At 36.8% G+C, this 19,908-nt stretch overlaps 1 protein-coding gene across 10 annotated transcripts in view; it reads right to left on the bottom strand.

Moving 5' to 3' along the window:
• Positions 1–19,908, bottom strand: part of TOPAZ1 (testis and ovary specific TOPAZ 1) — a 101,393-nt gene that overhangs the window by 73,305 nt on the left and 8,180 nt on the right. For all 10 annotated transcript variants that reach the window (XR_008298119.1, XM_053221800.1, XM_053221795.1 and 7 more), the window contains 2 exons: positions 14,310–14,371; positions 13,489–13,616 (listed from right to left, as the gene is read on the bottom strand). Coding sequence is in view for 9 of the 10 variants with exons in the window: in XM_053221800.1 (XP_053077775.1) it covers positions 13,489–13,616; positions 14,310–14,371 (190 nt within the window). In the remaining variant the exon portion in view is untranslated. The remainder of the gene's footprint in view (positions 1–13,488; positions 13,617–14,309; positions 14,372–19,908) is intronic.

The following is a 19,908-nucleotide window of genomic DNA, read 5'->3' as shown; positions in this document are numbered from 1 at the left end:
GCCATTTGTCAAAAAAAATTTTTTAAAGGTTACATTGTTTCTACCTTCTTTCTCCTAAGATAAATTTTAGATTCAGATAGATAAAAAATTCAAACATAATAAAAAACAACAGAAAAAAACACCAGGAGGAAATACAGAAGAAAAATTTTAAATCTTGAAATGGGGAAGAGCTTCATTAGAATACCCAGTGCTGGGGCACCTGGGTGGCTCGGTCAGTTGGGCATCCGACTTCGGCTCAGGTCACGATCTCGCGGTCCGTGAGTTTGAGCCCCGCGTCGGGCTCTGTGCTGACAGCTCAGAACCTGGAGCCTGTTTCAGATTCTGTATCTCCCTCTCTCTGACCTTCCCCCATTCATGCTCTGTCTCTCTCTGTCTCAAAAATGAATAAACGTTACAAAATTAAAAAAAAAAAAAAAGAATACCCAGTGCTCATCACAAGAAGTGCCCTCCTTAATACCCATCACCCACTTAGCCCATTCCCCTGCCCACCTCCCCTCCAGTAACCCTCAGTTTGTTCTCTACAGCTAAAGACTGTTTTATGGTTTGCCTTTCTCTTTTCCCTCCTCCCCCCACCCAGGTTCATTTGTTTTGTTTCTTAAATTCCACATGAGTGAAATCATATGGTATTTGTCCTTCTATGAGGGACTTATTTTGTTTAGCCTATTACTCTAGAGCTCCATCCATGTCATTTCAAATGGTAAGATTTCATTCTTTTTATGGCTGAGTAATATTCCATTGTATATATACACAACTTCCTTATCCATTCATCAGTCAATGGACATTTGGGTTCTTTCTATAATTTGGGTATTGCTGATAATGCTGCTATAAACATTGGAGTGCATGTATCCCTTCAAATCAGTATTTTTGTACCCTCTGGGTAAATACCTAGCAGTAAAATTGCTGGATCATAGTGTAGTTCTATTTTTAACGTTTTGAGGAACCTTCATACTGTTTTCCAGAGTGGCTGCACCAGTTTGCATTTCCACCAACAGCGTAAGAGGGTTCCCCTTTCTCTGAATCCTCGCCAACATCTGTTGTTTCTTGAGTTGTTAATTTTAGCCATTCTGACAGGTGTGAAGTGATATCTCATTTGTATTTCCCTGATGATGAGTGATGTAAGAATATATTTAATACATGAAAAGTTCCTACAACTAAAAAAATCAAAATCTCAGAAGAAAAATGGGCAAAGAACATAAAAAGGAAGTTCATAAAAAATGTAAATGGCCTTTAAATATACTAAAAGATGCCTAACTAGTCTCATAAGAGGAAAGCAAATTAAAACTAAAAGTCATTTGTAAAAATAGACAGATGGGACAAAATTTTAATACTGAGTTGGTTAGTGTGTGGGGAGAAAACTGGCATTCTTACCCAATGTTGCTGAATGTATAAATCACAGTCATCTTTATGTAGGCCAATCTGACAATTCTACTTCTAAGAATTAATCCAAAAATGCTTGCACATATACAAAATGCCTTATGTTCAAGGGTACATAATGCAGCAATATTTAAATTGCAAAAAATGGGAACAAAGCAAGTGTCCACCAACAGTGGAAGTTGTTGAATAGAGTATATCCATACAGTGGATAATTATACAATTAGAAAAACAGGGCATAATTACATACATTGAAAAGAAACAATCTCCATTATATATTTAGTTTAAAAAGCAAGATAAAGAATGGTATGCTACCGTTTGTATAAAAAGAATAAACAATACATCCACTTTGAGAAATGGCAGAGTATGTCTTATTGGGATAATCCTCTTGCAGTTAACAATTCTAAACCCTAGATAAAATATAAAAAAAATCACTAGAAAGATATGAAAAGCAGGCAGAATCTGGAGCGAAGTCTACACTTGGAAAGAAGGAATAGTACTGACCAGCTCTTCTGCTTTCATGGTTTTATTCCTGAAGGCAGGCCCTAGTTGGAATCACCTGGGAAGGCCAAGAACTTGCCTTGCTGAAACAATGCACTGGAAGGCTAAATTTAGGACATAGTCAGAAACTGGGAAATAAGGATGAGAATCCAGGAAAGGAGAGAACCTAAGACAGGAAACCCTGAAATCTGGCTATACACTTGGTGCAAATCTCTCGCTGATCCTTAACTGTATCTCTCTAAGGTTAGACTCCAAACAGCCTAGCTAAGGTTACAAGAACCGAAAAAATATTTAAACTAACTGCTACTGTGGAAGAGTAATCTGGAGGCTTAACTCACCTAAGTTAAAACCTAAACATACAATTACCATACAACCCAGCAAATACAGACTTGGGCATTGATCCCAGAGAAACTAAAAATTAGATTCACCAAAAACCTGTACACAAATGTTTATAGCAGCTTTATTTGAAATAGCCCAAAACTGGAGACAAGACAGTTGTCCTTCAATGAGTGAACAGCTTTTAAATAAATAGGAGTAACCCATCCCACGGAATACTGCTAAGCAATCAAAATGAATGAACTACTGATACATGCAACAAACTTGATGACTATCCAGAGCATTATGCTGGGTGAAAAAAACCCCAATCTGCAGTGGTTACGTACTATATCTAATTCCATTTATGTAATACACTTAAAAAAATTTTTTTAATGTTTATTTTTGAGAGTGAGCGAGCATGAGTGGGGGAGGGGCAGAGAGAGAGAGAGAGAGAGAGAGAGAGAGGGAGACACAGAACCCGAAGCAGGCTCCAGGCTCTGAGCTGTCAGCACAGAGCTCGACACGGGGCTCAAATCCACGAACCGTGAGATCATGACCCGAGCTGAAGTCGGACGCTTAACCAACTGAGCCACCCAGGCGTCCCTGTAACATCTTGAAATGATAAAATTATAGCAATGAAGAACAGATTAGCAGTTGTCAAGGGTTAAGGAGAGGTTAGGGGGAGGCAAGGAGAAAGCAGGCATGGTTATAAAAGGGTAACATAAGGGATCCTTGTGGTGATGGAAGTGTTTTGTATCTCTGACTGTATTATAGTGTCAATATTCCGGTTGTGGTATTATACTAAAGCTTTGCAGTGTTACCATTGGGGGAAATTGGGTAAAGAGTACATGAGATTTCTGTTATTTCTTGCCACTACTGTGGTGAATCTATAACTATTTCAAAGTTAAAAGAAATGTGGGATCCTGCTAAGGCAGTATTTATGGATATGTTTATAGCACTAAATTGTCTCAGAAAATAAGTTTTAAATCAGTGACCCCAGTTGTAACCTTAAGAAACTACAAAAAGAGGGGTGCCTGGATGGCTCAGTTGGTTAAGCCTCTGACTTAAGCTCAGGTTACGATTTCACGGTTTGTGAGTTCGAGCCCCGTGTCAGGCTCTGTGCTGACAGCTCAGAGCCTGGAGCCTGCTTCGGATTCTGTGCCTCCCTCTCTCTCTGCCCCACCCCCGGCTTGCACTCTGATACTCTGTCTCTCAAAAATGAATAAACATTAAAAAAATTAAAAAAAAAAAGAAACTACAAAATGAATGGCAGATTAAATCCAAAGTAAGCAGAAAAAAGGAGAAAGTAATGATCAGCAGAAATCAGTAAAATAGAAAACAACAGAGCAACAGAGAAAAAAAATTAATAAAACCAAAGCTGGTTCTTTTCGAATAGTAACAAAAGTGATAATCTTCTAGTCAACCTCCAGCAAATCTACATCTATTTCAAAATACCAAAATTACAGAGATGGAAAACAGATTAATGGTTGGCTAAGGTTAGGAATGTTAGAGTTAGGGAGAAAAGTATAACCAAGGAATAACATAAGGGAGATATTTACAGTGATAGAATAATTCTTTACCTTGATTGCAGTGGTGGCTAAAAGAGTCTGCCCATTTAATAAAATACAGAGAGGTATATATACTATACGTTTAATATCAGATTCCTGCTTCTGGTATTGCATTTAAAGACGCAACCACAGGAAAAAACCAGGTGGAGGATACACAGGTCCTCTCTATACTACTTTTGCAACTTCCTGTGAATCTACAATTATTTCAAAATAAAAAAATTTTAAAATGGTATACTAGCATTTTAGCTATATGGGGTTCAAAACTAGAATTAAGTAATTCCTATCATGGTTAAATTTAAAAATTGTTACATATACAAGACAAAATAAAAGGTCACTGGAAAAGACAGAATATACATATACTTATTCCATGAATATTTATCCCATAAGTATTATATAAATACATACAAAATATCAGTAAGGAAGCATTTATAAAAATTCACAGAAAACTATGTAAAAGGAGAAAAGTAGTAGGCCATACATATGTCCTAAAGTCAATCTATTTATCCCCTCAAATTCCTAAAATGTAAAGTGAGAGAGAGACAAAGTTTAATTCCCAAATTTGGGGGCCAGATATCTTAAAAAAAAATTTTTTTTAACATTTATTTATTTGTGAAAGACAGAGAAAGAGCAAGAGTGGGGGCGGGGCAGAGAGAGAGGTAGACACAAAATCCGAAGCAGGCTCCAGGCTCTGAGCTGTCAGCACAGGGCCCGATGTGGGGTTCGAACTCATGAACCGTGAGATCATGACCTGAGCCGAAGTCGGACACTCAACCAACTGAGCCACCCAGGCAGCCCGGAGGCCAGATATCTTAAAGACAAATATTACTGTCTGGTCATGATTATTTTCTAGAGTTGGTACTTTGAAGCTTACCATAATATTAGAAGAATAAATGTATCATCCCCTTTTCTTAAACAAAACCAAAAATCTTACTATACTAGGAAGCAACTAAACAATTCTGTGGATTATTTTAAAAGAATTAATGCCAAAAATAGTCTACATCTTGAAAATATTTACAGTGTTAAGAATTCAGTGACTTCTGGCAAACATCTCCTAAAATCTATCCTTACAGGAACAAATGGATTAAGTCTTTTCCTCAGCTTTAAGTAGAACAGAGTACAAACTAGTTTTTGTTGTTATTTTGTCTTAACATTCATTTATTTTTGAGAGACAGAGACAGAGCACAAGTTGGGGAAGGGCAAAGAGAGAAGGAGACACAGAATCTGAGGCAGGCTCCAGGTTCTGGGCTGTCAGCACAGAGTCTGACACAGGGCTCAAACCCACGAACCGCAAGATCATGACCTGAGCCAAAGTCCTATGCTTAACCAACTGAGCCAGCCAGGCGCCCGTTTGTTTGTTTTTAATGCTTCAGAGCAAGGGCTGGAAAGCTACAGCCTGCCTGTTTTTGTAAAGATTTCCTTGAATATAGCAACTGCTATTTGTTTATATATTGTCTATGGCTTCTTTCATGTTATGACGGCAGAGTTGCAACAGCAACTATAGGGCCCACAAAGCCATACAGGAATTTTACCATCTAGCCCTTTGAAAAAAACTTTGCCAACCCTTGCTATACTATAAGTCAAGGGACTCTGCTGTGAGACCTTGGACAAGATACAGACTCAAAATCTGTTTCTTCATCTATTAAAAAGAATAATAGCACATGCCCCATGTGCAGCAAATGAGTAACTCAGCAAGTCAGGGTTGTCTATACTGTGTACATTGAAGCTATGGTCCTTGATCTACTCCTTGGAGGGAACTTTCAAGCCCTTGGAATGTGCTGCCTTTGGTAATGTGTTTTTGCTTGCTTGGGGGTCTGGGACCAGACAGTGTATACTAATAGTGTAATTCATGGTAGGGGCTTTGGGCCACTCTAGACAGTCTAAACTAACAATTTGATTTATGGTGGGGGCCTCAGGTCATCTGGTATCCAGCCTGACCTCTGGAGGGTATGGAGAGACTGAGTGATCGAGGTCAGCCACACATGCAGTCAGACATGCCAATGTGACTGACCCCAAAAAAGACTGACCAGGGCTCAAGTAAATTCCTTTGGCTAGCATTCCTCTCTGTGTTGCTATGCATCATTGCTGGGAGGAGCAAGCAGTGTCTACATGGCTCTACTGAGAAAGGACAGCTGGAAACCTGTGCCTGGTTTCTCTTGGACTCTGCCCTATGTGACTCTTGTTTGTGGATTTTAATGTACACTCTTTCACTGTAATAAAATGTAATCTCAAGTATTAACAGCTTTGCTGACCTCTGTAAGTTCTAGCAAATCACCAAATCTGAGGGTGGTCTGGGGGGCTCCTGAGCAGCATCTCATTATATTATGTGGATAAAATGTGATAACCCACACTAGGCATTTAACAGTGACTGGCTGGCATTATGATAAAGGCTGAGTACATACTGGCTATTATCATCAAACCATTAAGCAAGTACTTTGTAAGATTCTTTGTGTTATAAGACTCTTATAGCACTTAAAGACTTTTCAAATGGAGTTCATATTCAATATGTATTCAACAATTATTTGTTATTACTCTGTATCAGCCACTGCTCTAGGTGCTAGAGATTTAGTAGTAAGCAAAATGGACAAAAATCCTTGCTTTCATGGAGCTTCACTCTAGCAGGAAGAGATAAACATAAAAAAGTAAATGTGTAGAATGTTAAACCATAATAAATATAAGAAAGGGGAATATGAAATGTTGAGAGAAAGGAGAACATTTGAAGTTTCAGGTTGAATGGCCAGGAAAGTTATCTCTGAGAACACGAAACCAGAGTAAAGATGTGAAGGAAGTATGAGAACCAGCTGTACTATTTTTAGGAGAACATCCCAGGCAGACAAAATAGCGAGAGCAAAGGCCCTGAAGTAGGAGAAAGCCTACTATGTTTTAAGAACGGCAAGGAGGCTAGTGTGGTCAGGGTGAAATGGATATGGATAGGAGTATAAGAGATCAGAGAGATAACACGGTGGGGAAGGAGTACAGGAGACAGATACAGGGCACTACAGGTCACAGTAACGACTTTGGCTTTGAATCTGAATGTCATTAGAAACTAATGGAGAGTCTGAAACAAAATAATGACATGATCTAACTCATGCTGTGTCGAGAATAAACCACAAGAGAACAAAATTAGAAGCAGGAGATCTACTAGAAGGTGACTGTAATAAATCAGGCAAGAGATGACCCTCACTTGGTTCTGTGTGGTATTGGTGAGGGGTGATGAAAAGTGGACAGTTTCTAGACATCTGATGGTAAAGCCTGCAGGTTTTCCTTGCAGTCTGGGTATGGACTGAGAGAAAAAGAAAGGAAATCCAAGGTTATGAGTCTGAACAATTATAAAGGATGGAGTTGCCATTAACAGAGAAGGAGAAGATTATAGGAGGAACTAGTTTGTGGTAGAGGAGGGGATATATAACAGAAGTTCATTTTTTATTTTTTTTAATTTTTTTTTTCAACGTTTATTTATTTTTGGGACAGAGAGAGACAGAGCATGAACAGGGGAGGGGCAGAGAGAGAGGGAGACACAGAATCAGAAACAGGCTCCAGGCTCCGAGCCATCAGCCCAGAGCCTGACGCGGGGCTCAAACTCACGGACCGCGAGATCGTGACCTGGCTGAAGTCGGACGCTTAACCGACTGCGCCACCCAGGAGCCCCAGAAGTTCATTTTTTAAAAAATTTAAAAAATTCTTTAATTTTTTATTGAGATATAGCTGACATACAATATTACATTAATTTCAGGTGTACAACATAACGCTTTGGCATTTGTACACATTACAAAATGATCACAACTGATCTAATTACCATCTGTCACCATACAAAGTGAATACAATATTAACTATATTCCCTATGCTGTAGATTGTACCCCCTTATTTTATAACTGAAAGTTTGTACCTTTTGACCACCCTTCACCCATTTTGCCCCACCACAACCCCCCCTCCTGTCTGGCAACAACCAATCTGTTCTCTATATCTTTGAGTCTGGGTTTTATTGTGGTTGTTGTTTTGATTCCAAATAGTGAATCATAAAGTATTTATTTTTCTTTGCCTGACTTACTTTACTTAGTGTAATACTGGTAAATAATACTGCAATGAACACAGGAGTGCATGTATCTTTTTGAATTAATATTTTTGGTTTTTTTGGATACCCTGTAGTGGAACTGCTAGATTGTATGGTAGTTCTATTTTTAGTTTTTTTTAGGAACGGCCATACTTTTTCTCCATAGTGGTTATACCAAATTACACTCTTACCAACAGTATACAAAAGTTTTCTCTGTATCTTTTTCTCCATATCCTCACCAGCATTTGTTATTCCTTGTCTTTTGAATAACAACCATTCAGACAGATGTTAAGGTGATATCTCACTGTGGTTTTGATTTACATTTCCATGATCATGAGTGATGTTGAGTACCTTTTCATGTGTCTGTTCACCAACTGGATGTCTTCTTTTGGAAAATGCCCATTTAGGTCTTCTGCCCATTTTTAAATCAGATTGTTTGTTTTTCTTTGTTATTGAGTTGTAGGAATTCTTCACATATTTTGGACATTAACCCCTTATCTGATATATGACTTACAAATGTCTCTTCCCGTTAAGTTGCCTTTGCATTTTGTTGTTTGGTAGTTTCCTTCTCTGTGCAGAAACTTTTCTGTTTCGTGTGGTCCCATTTGTTTGGTTTTGCTTTGTTTCCCTTGCCTTTGGAGTCAGATGCAAAAAAACTTTGCTAAGATTTATGTCAAGGAGATTACTGCTTATGTTTCCTTCTAGGCTTTATGGTTTCAGGTCTTAAAGTCAAGTCTTTGATCCATTTTGAGTTAATTTTTGTATATGGTGCAAAATAGTAATCCGTATTCATTCTTTTGCATGTAGCTGGCCAGTTTTTCCAAAACTATTTACTGAAGAGACTGTCCTTCCCCCATTGCATGTCCTTACTTCCTTTATCGTAAATTAATTGACCATATATACTTGGGTCTATTTCCGGGCTGTCTATTCTGTTCCACTAATCTATGTGTGTTTCTATGCTAACACCATACTGTTTTGATTACTATAGGTTTATGGTATAGTTTGAAATCAGGGAGTGTGATACCTCTGGCTTTGTTCCTTTTTAAGACTACTTTGGCTATTCAAGGTCTTTTGTGGTTCCATATACATTTTAGAAGTATTTTTTCTTGTTCTGTGGAAAATGCCATTGGAATTTTGATAGGGATTACATCAAATCTGTACATTGCTTCGGGTGGTATGGTCATTTTACCAATATTAATTCTTCCAATCCATGGGCACAGAATATCTTTCCATTTATTTGTGTCTTTAATTTCTTTCATCAATGTCTTATAGTTTTTTAAATTTTTTCAAATGTTTATCTTTGAGAGAAAGGGATAGACAGAACATGAGTGCAGACGGGCAGAGAGAGAAAGAGAGAGAGAGGGAGAGAAAATCCAAAGCAGGCTCCAGGCTCTGAGCCATCAGCATAGACCCCGACACAGGGCTTGAACTCATGAACCATGAGATCATGACCTAAGCCGAAGTTGGATGCTTGACCAACTGAGCCACTCAGGCACTCCAATGTCTTACAGTTTTCAGTGTTACCTATAGTTTTTGGTTAAATTTATTCGTAGGTATTTTACTCTTTTTGATGTGCCCATAAATGGGATTTTTTGGATTTCTTTTGTTGATAGCTATTATTATACAGAAACACAACAGATTTTTGAATATTAACTTTGTGTCCTGAAACTTTACTGAATCCATTTATTAGTTCTAACACCTTTAGTGGTGGAGTCTTGAGGGTTTTCTATATATAATATCACGTCACCAGCAAATAGTTGATGGTTTTACTTCTTCCTTTCCAACCTGGATATCTTTTATTTCTTTTTCTTGCCTAACTATTAACTTTGTGTCCTGAAACTTTACTGAATCCATTTATTAGTTCTAACAGCTTTAGTGGTGGAGTCTTGAGGGTTTTCTATACATAATATCACGTCACCAGCAAATAGTGATGGTTTTACTTCTTCCTTTCCAATCTGGATATCTTTTATTTCTTTTTCTTGCCTAACTGTCCTTGTTAGGACTTCCAATGCTATGTCGAATAAAAGTAGGGACAGTGGGAATCCTTGTCTTGTTCTTGATCTCAGTGGAAAAGCTTTTAACCTTTCACTGTTGCATATGACATTAGCTGTGGGTTTGTCATATACAGTCTTGATTATGTTGAGATACATTCTCTATCCACTTTGAGTTTTTATCATCAATGAATGTTGAATTTTATCAAATGCTTTTCTGTATCTATTGAGATGATCATACATTTTTATCTTTCATTTTGTTAATGTGGCATATGACATTGATTTGATTTGCGGATGTTGAATAATCCTTATATCTGTGGAGTAAATCCCACTTGATCATGGTGCACGATCCTTTTCACGTACTGTCGAATTCCTAAGGTTGAATTTGATTTTGTTGAAGGTTTCTGCACCTGTGTTTATTAGGGATCTTGGCCTGTAATTTTCGTTTTTTTGTGGTATCTGTGTCTGGTTTTAGTATCAGGCCTTGTAAAGTGAGTTTGGAACTGTTTCCTCCTCTTCAGTTATTGGAAAAAGTTTGTGAAGGAGGGTAGGTGTTAAATCTTTGAATGTCTGATAGAATTCACCAATGAAGTCCAGTGGTCCTGGACTTTAATTTTTGGGAGGTTTTTGATTGCTGATTCAATCTCCTTACTAGTAATTATAATCAGATTTTCTATTTCTTCATAATTCACTCTTGGAAAATTGTAACTTTCTAGGAATTTATCTATTTCTTCTAGGTTGTCCAAGTTTTTGGTCTATAATTCATAATTCATAGTGAACCGTAGTTCCTAGTATTTCTGTGGTATCAGTTATAACTTCTTTTTCACTTCTGATTTTATTTGAGTCTTGTTTTCTAAGTCTGGCCAAAAGTCTTGTCAATTTTATCTTTTCAAAGAATCAGCTCTTGGGTTCCACTGATCTTTTCTACTGTCTTTTTATTCTCTATTTCATTTATTCCATTCTGATCTTTATTATTTCCTTCCTCCTACTAACTTTTGGCTTTATTCTTTTTCTAGTTCTTTCTGATGTACCATTAAATTGAGATTTCTCCTGTTTCTGGAGGTAGGCCTGCATGCTATCAACCTCCCTCTCAGAACTGCTTTTACTTCATCCTGTAGATTTTTGTATGCCATATTTCCGTTTTCATTGTGTCTAGGTATTTTTTTCTCTTTTGATTTATTCTATGATTCACCAATTGTTCAGTAGCATGTTGTTTATTCTCCACATATTTGTGATTTTTCTGATTTTCCTCTTGTAATTTATTTCTAGTTTCATACAATAGTGGTATGCTAGATATGCTTGATATGCTTGATGGGATTTAAACCTTCTTGCATTTACTGAGACTTGCTTTGTGACCTAACACCTTATCTATTCTAGACAATATTCTGTGTGAACTTGAGAGGAATTTATATTCTGCTGCTTTTGGATGGAATGTTCCATATATATCTATTAAGTCCATCTGGTCTAAAATGTCATTTAAGGTTTATGTTTCCTTACTGATTTTCAGTTGTTGTTTTTTTTTTAATTAAAAGGATATTTTTAAATATTTATTTACTTCTCAGAGAGAGAGAGAGAGAGAGAGAGCGTGCAGGAGTGGAGGGGGGGAGCAGAGAGAGGGAGATACAGAATCCGAAGCAGGCTCCAGGCTTTGAGCTGTCAGCACAGAGTCCAATGTGGGGCTTGAACCCACAAACTGCGAGATCATGACCTGAGTGGAAGTCGGCTGTTTAACCAACTGAGCCACTCAGGTGCCCCTGATTTTCAGTTTTGATGACTGATGTAAGTAAGATGTTAAAGTCCTCTACTATTATTGTATAGTATATACAATTACATTATATACTTTGACGCTCTTATGTTGGGTGCATACATATTTATAAATGTTATATTTTCTTGCTGGATTGACTACTTTATCATTATGTACTGCTTCTCTTTGTCTTTAATTACACTCTCTTTTTTTAAAGTCTATTTTGTTTGATACAAGTATAGCTGCACCAACTTTTTGTTTCCATTTGCGCTGAACATCTTTTTCCTTCCCTTTACTTTCAGCCTGCGTGTGTTCCTACAGCTGAAATGAGTCTGGTAGGCTGTATATAGATGTTTTAGGAATTCAGTTTGAACATGTTAAGTTTTATATGTCTAATTGGACATCCAAGTGGAAAAATCCAGTAGACAACTAGACATAAAGGTCTGCAGTTCAGAAAGTTCAGGCTGCAGTTATAAATTTGAGAGTCTTAGCACACAGATGGCATTTAATTCAATGAGGTTGCATGAGACCATTTAAAGAGCAAATCTACATAGGAAAGAAGAACACATCATGGTCTAGGCTCTAGGTCATTCTAATATGTAGAGGTCAGGGAGATTAGGAGACACCAGCAACATTAGTTGGGAAGTTGCAGACAGAAAGGCAAAAAGTAAACCAGGCAAGTATGTTTACCCTGAAAGTCAGGGTTTCAAGGAAAGTGTGATCAACTGTGACAAATAATGATGATAGGTTAAGTAAGATTAAGACTGAGAAAATGTTCATTGGATTCGGCAACAAGGAGGTCAACCAGAGAGTTAAAGGATAATTCTGGTTGCAGTAAAGGCAAATATCTTTGGAATGGGTTCAAGAGAACTGGAGGAGAGAAACTAGAAATAGTGGGTATAGATATGCCTTTTGAGAAATAGGGTGAAAGCTGGAAAAAAAAATGGGACTATGTAAAGGTTTTTGTTCTGTTTGAAAATGGGAGAACAGCATATTTATATATTGATGAGAATAATCCAACAATAAAAGAAGAATTACTGCAGTAATATTTTGAGAGAGAGAAGAGATGGACTTTAGCACATAAGTGGAAGGAATATCCTTGGCTAAATCATCTATTGTAATTGAAGAGAAGCTGGAGTTTGGGGAGCAGATGCAGGTTAAGTGGCTAATGTTTGGTAGGGAATCAGGATGTTCTTTTCCAGTTACTTCAATTTGCTTGGTAAGTAGGAAACTAGGTTGTTAGCCATGAGGATGAAAGAGGAGGAATAATGAGAAAAAAGAAAGTATGAAATAGTTGCCTAGGAAGTCAAATGAATTATGCAAAAGGTCAGGACAATCATACACATTTTCTGGCAGAAAACAAGAACAAACTTTATATCCAAACTTTTCCCCATAACATATGCCAGTGGTATGTTCCGCCATCGCTCCAATATGCCTTCTGGATCTGTGGTTAAATAACCGCTGTGTGCATTCATAGCCCTTGAGCACTAGGATATTCTTAAATTTTAAAGATCAAGTGATATTCAGAACTTTGTGTTTAATGAGGCAGAAAAATAAGTAATAATTTAGAGACTTATGTAGGTTTGAGACCAACTTCAGGACACTAAAAAAAACAAACAAAAACCCTTAAATAATAATTAAACACCTTATTTTCCCAGACATGTGAAACTTGTAAATAGTGTGCTTATGCAAAGCATCAAACAATATATCCTTAGGAGCAGAATGATGCAATTCTTTTCCTCAATAAAAAGGCGTTACACTTGTCACCTGACCACACTGTTATGATGAATTTCTGTATTATAACTATTTAGACCAAGAAATAAGAAAATGCAGAAGATTCCCACAGTACCTTTTCATCCAAGTCTGAACTACTGACAGCATTGTTAAGATGAAATTCTGCATTACCACTGTTTAGACCAGGAAATAAGAAAATGCAAGAGTCTCTTGTACCTTTTCATCCAAGTCTGAACTTTTTATGTGTTCACTGAAGTCTTCCAGATTTTCACTTTCAGAGGTCTCATTAGTAATTTCCCCTAGGGAAATGTTTTCACCTTTGGAATCATGTTTTATCTCATTTGCTGAAAAGAAAGAATATTCAACTGTAGAAACTTCAAACAGTGAAATAACTAAGTTATTCAAAGATTGTTCTAAAAATGAGTTAGAATTCAGACTCTTTTAAAGTCCAATGTGACAAACATGAAGTAGTTTTCAGCAAACTATACAATTATTCCTCCCTCTTTCAAAATAACTCCATTTATTAGATATAAAAAGAATGGCACTAAGACAAACTGAGATATATCAAGATAAATTTACGAATGTTTCTTGATTACGTCCAGTTATTTTAAATATGTTTTTAAAACTTTAAAGTACAATTAACTTTCAAAATATTTCCCGTGAAGACCCAGGTATTCAAACTTATGATTAACTGTAAATTACAAAAAATTATAAAAAGGATTCAGATTTAAAATGTGATAAAGTTTAAATACATACTTCCATTTAAAAATAATGCCACAAAATTTCTAAGGTCAATGATCCTCTCTTTTGTAGATAAAGCTGAACAAAGTTACTTACTAAATAATCAAATGGAAAATCTCTCAATCTCATCTGTCAACCAAGCAATAAAACTGAGGAAAACTGACAAACTATAAAACATGTTTTAACAAACTCTAGAATGAGAAGCTTCCTATTTTAATGAATTCATTTTGGCTAGGCCTGAATAGAGACACAAAATGATACTTCAATATACATATTTTGAAAACGTCAAATTTTACCTGCTGACAAGGAAGCACAGACCTCTGACTTCTTCAATCCTGAATCCGGTACAGGAAGTTCTCTATTATAAAGCAAACAGAGCTTGAACATTATAAAGGATTCTACACAGATCCACTTCTCTAAACATTATATATTACCAGCTTTAGTAGCTGGTGAGGATCAGCTCAAGTTCTCCAAGGACAGAGTATACACTGGAGGTTCAGAAACCCAGCACACCCAAGTAGACTCCTCATTTGTTTCTTTTAATCACACACATAAGCCACAACTGTTAGGGAGTGCTGCCATTCAAACTGCTACTCAGGGAGAACCCGATGACAGTTCTAACAGTTCTAAACTATTACACCCATACTAGAAGATGTTTAACTTCTACTCTGAAGTTTATGTATGTACAGCTTACTGCCAATGTAAAAAGGAAGACAGTTTGACAGCTGTTTGAATCTTTTTTTGTAGTCTCTAAAGACCACATATGGTCTAAAGGTTAAGGGTATAGAGATCAGAGTTAGATCAACCTAGGTTCAAATATCGTTCTGCCGCTTAACTGTGTCAACTATGGCAACATTATTTCTTTCAGTCTAACCATATCTGTAAAATGGGAATATCACCTATCCATGAGGTTACTGTGAGGATTAAATGAAGTGTTTTTAAAACCAATAGCATAGACTCAACAAATGAAAACTACATTTATATGAGCGACAAATGGCTAAACATTTCTCCATTTTTAAATATTTAGAAATATATACAAGAATAAAATATAATAAACGCCCATAATCCCACCATTTTTTTCATTTAATAAATTTGTTTTATTAAACCTAGCCTACAGCTCTACAACCGCTCACTGGTTCAAGATTACTTCCTACTCAAGAAAGAGAAAAACTAAACAAAGTATTTTATACATCATTCTTTAAAGTCTTTGGAAAACAGGAAGTATTTGCTCCCTGACATAAGACCTAAAACAACTGGAAACATATAAAGAATGGAAAAAATAATAATATGAACAGAAGGCTCATACAATTTGACATCATGAGCAGAACACATCCCCAATCCTGCCCATTCATATCTGAGAACGGTCATGTCCTTCTCTGAAATAAGAAAGAAATCAGGTATCATTCTTAACTCCTACCTATGATTAATCAATCAGATTAATCAATCTTCACTTCCTAAATCTCTCCCAAATCCACATCCACTTCTGTCTGAAGTCATCATGTCCTCTGGCCTCATTATTACAATAGCTCCCCGCCACACCAGAGCTACAATGATTTTTAAAATGTAAATCTGGTCTATTTAAAAGTCCTTTGGTGAATCCCTATATGCTGTTAGGATAAAGTTCAAACTCACCATGACTTCTAGTTTATCTAGGATGGTCTGTGTAGTCCTGTTGTCTTGGCTTAAATTATTAAAAGCTCCTCACTTCACTCTCAAAAGTTTTGCAGTTCAGAAGACAGATTCTATGGTCATCCTATTTGTAAAGGATGTAATGTAATGACTGAGCTTTCTGCACATTTTGTAGCTTTATTTCTTGCCATATGAACCCTAAGCCATGGAACATTATCTCTGTTTCTCAGTTGTGGCATACCTTTCCCTGTGGGCCTTTATACAGGCTATTACTCCTATAACAAAATTCTATTTACTTTTCTTCACCAACTGGCTAATTCTTGGTAATTCCTTTAGTGTTCATCTTAAATACCATCTTGAAAAGAAGTCCTTAACATCTCACACTTCTATTATAGTTTACTGTACTTGCTTAAATATCTGCCTCTCTTGGTGGATCAAAAGCTTAGGGAGGTCAAGGCCCAGATGTGTCTTGTTGCCCTCCATATATACTCAGCACCTGACGTCTTCGTAGCCAGGCACCACAGGGAGACCCAACGAAGATGCCTCTCTTCTGTCTAGGAACTCCCAGTATATGGGAGGCTCACATACAAGCAGACGTAATATACTGAGATAAGTGCCAAGAAAACTGCTAGAACAAATTCCTAGAGTACCATCTCAGATGAGACTTGAAGGATAGCTGAATAAAAAGAAAGGGACTTGCAGATAAAGTAACAATGCAAAAGGACTCAAGTACATGACATACTGTAGAAACCACGAGCTGCTTGCTGTGCGTATCTGTTATTACCCTTTCCCCCCCTCCCCCCCCACCCCCCAAAACCATATTTGTCAAAGAGAGAATGGATGCAATCCACTAAAGAGCCTTAAAAAGACATGCCAAGCAATTTAGACTCTATCCTCAGGTGGGCAGAAAGCCACTGAAGCAATGTAAGCAGTCACTGGCAGATCAATTTTTATTACAGACTATCACTACGGAGGAGGATAAACAGAGAGTTCAGGGAGAATTAGCCAGGAGCTCATTACAATAATCTAGGAGAAAGATGAATAAGATAGCAGCAGTGAGAAATGAGAGGAAGGAAAAACTGTGAGAGATTAAAGTAATAGCATGAATACGATTAAGTGACTCAATAAATACACAAGAACTGAAGGATGTTTTTGCAGTTTCTAATTATCCTGAAAGTTACATTCTCACATAGGTATAGCTCCAGACACATAGGAGGTTATATCTGCAAACAAAACAAAAACCATAAACAGGCATATAGCAAGTATACTGCTTTAATTTCAATTTCAAAGTACTATATTAAAATAGTATTTTTAATATTGCTGGTATAGCTTATAAGCATGAGAAACTTTTTACTATGAATAACTAGCTCACAGGAAGGTAAAATTGTACATGCTGCTCTTGTTAGAAGTAATTTAATTTTGTTTTGAAGATGAGCAACACAAAGATATTAAATTCATCTAAACTAAAAAAAATAATAAAGCAACACTGTAATGCACATAAATATGTTTACAGTTTTGTACTGCTGTAACGAAAAGGTACAGCTGTCCCTTGATGGAGTGGGAAGGTTCAAAAATGAAGGGGAGGATGAGGAAAGGAGAGAAACAAACAGACTTGAGTGAAGCTATAGAAGTACAGAGAAGCAAAAGAGATTTGAGCAACAAGGAGAGGGAAGGAGAGGGGAGTAAAAGAGGTTTCTGAAGAACGACACGGATTACATCAAGTTTATCCTTCAACCACAGCATTTTGTAAGGGAGTGATGAAGTTTAATGGGTTCCACCCAGGACTTGGTTTTGTTTTTTTTTATAAAACAAAATTTAATACAAAATATGATACTACATCTCTTATAGTAGGGAAAATATTGTTTTTATAAATCTGTTTCACACACTCACAAGTATGTACTGGATTGTAATGCAAAATGTACCTTTGCTATGGGTAACTGACAAAAAGTCTAGAGCAGGACTGCTCTAGAATTATTACTACCAGAACAAGTCTGAAAACGATGCCCAAGAAAAATTCAAAATGTTATTGCTTTCTTCTGAGATGTTAACTAGCTGACTTGAGGTCAGTGTTCACTTATTTACACATTCACATACTGCTTCTAAATAGGGCTGCTACAAATTTACTGAGGCAATTATTCTGTAGATAGCAGTGGCCAAAAGCAGAGAAATATTATAGTATCCAATTCATTGGGCCAGAGGTTGCCTGGCCTGATGCCCTGGTGTGAGGTGCTAGGTCTCTTGCTACTACAAATGAGTATTCCATAAAGTACAATATCATATATTCTGGCAAAGACAAAAAAACACAATGGTTTATGTGACCCAAAAGAGAAGAAAGTAAAAATAAGAATGACACTTCTTCAAACTGCCCCACCGCCACTTTAGAGAGGAAATGACGGAGAAAAGAGATCAAAAGTAGATTAATATTCTGTGGCAATCTGTAATCAAATTAAAGTCTTACAAATAACCAAAATGGCCCTGTTCTAGCAGGCTGTTTTGGGCTGAGGAGCAAACTTCAGAGCAAGCTACCCTGGGTTCAGATCCAGGCCTTACTAACTTACTAGCTGTGTGTCCTTTGGAAAATTAAACACTTTGATTCAATTTTAAGGAGGGCTAGTTTTAGAGAAACTGAACAGACATTTTTCCTAAGAAGACTCAGAGATGGCCAATCAACACATGAAAAGATGCTCAATACCACTAATCATCAGAAAGATGCAAATCAAAATCACTTCATACCTGTCAGAATGGCTAAAATAAGTAACACAAGAAATAACAAGTGTTAGGATGTAGAGAAAAAGGAACACTTGTACAATGTTGGTGCAACCACTGCGGAAAATAGTATGGAGGTTCCTCAAAAAATTAAAAAAGAAGTACATTATGACTCAATAATTGTACTACTGAAAGAAAATGAAAATACCAATATATGCACCTCTATGTTTACTGCAGCATTACTTACATTAGCCAAGATAAGGAAGCACCCTAAGTGTCCATCGATAGATGAATGGATAAAGATGTAGTGTATACACACAGAAATATTACATAGCATAAAAAAAAAAAAGGAAGAGGTCATACTATTTGCAACAACATGGATGGACCTACAGGGTATTATGCTAAATGAAATCAGTCAGACTGAGGAAGACAAATACTATATGATTTCACTCATATGTGGAATCTAAAAAACAAATGAATAAACAAAAAGCAGAATGAAACCTATAAAGAATGAACTGATGATTGCTACAGGGAAGGGAGGTATGGGAATGGAAAAAGTGGGTTAAGGAGAATAGGAGATACAGGATTCTAGTTATGGAGTGAAAAATTCATGGGAAGAAAAGGCACAGCATAGGAAATATAGTCAATGATATTGTAATACTACTGTAAGGTGACAGATGGTAGTTAAACTTGTGGTGAGCATAGCATAAGGTACAGAGATAGTGAGTCACTACACTGTATACCTGAAACTAATACAACATTGTATGTCAACTGGACTTAAAAAAGAATTAAAATAAAAAGGGCCAGTTTCAACCTCAGAATTATTCTACGAAATAAAATAATGTAAGTGACGTATCTAGCACAGGGCAGACACCAAATATCAGTTCTGATAATTCAGTGTAAAATTTTGCACTGTAGAGTGTCTCAGATATTCAGTGGAAAGGCAGAATGGAGCAAGGTAAGCTTCCTAAAAGGCTACAGAATCTAAATATACAGGGAGAGAAAGAATGTCTTCTGAATCATCTGAACAACCTTGGTGTCAGGCATTTTTCCCTCTAGAAGTTTGTGTTTATTATTACCAGCTCCAGAAGGTACAATGCTCTTTATGGATTTAAATCCAATTTGCAAAGGTGGTGTAACTGGTCCTCATTGATCACCAGCATTAGTCCTGTCCTGGTGACTTCAATTTCTGATGCTCAACTTTCCAACCATCTTAATCTGGCATCACCCTATTTATCCAGTTTTATTTCCCAGTACTCATCAACATCTATTTGCTTTAGAAAGAAAGGATTCACTGTCTTCATTTACATATATTCTAATCTAGATGCTTGAGGCACAGCCTACTATGATAGAAATTTAAAGTTTAATTCTCTCCCTTCCCTCAAAGTATGAGGACTGGGCTTGCAAAGGTAAATGAGACATGGAAACTTCCTACCCTCAAGAAGTCCAACAGTTTAATAGGCAAGAGACATGAAAGTTATTACTATCATAACATCAGTGCCGTAATTGTGATAGGAAAAGGTGCTATGGGAACAGAAAGGGCTCCTAACTCTGCCTGAA

Source organism: Acinonyx jubatus, chromosome C2 (genome assembly GCF_027475565.1).
Source record: "Acinonyx jubatus isolate Ajub_Pintada_27869175 chromosome C2, VMU_Ajub_asm_v1.0, whole genome shotgun sequence".
Taxonomy (NCBI): Eukaryota; Metazoa; Chordata; class Mammalia; order Carnivora; family Felidae; genus Acinonyx; species Acinonyx jubatus.
Note: the sequence above shows the minus strand (reverse complement) of the source record. Positions and strands in the feature narration are given on the sequence as shown.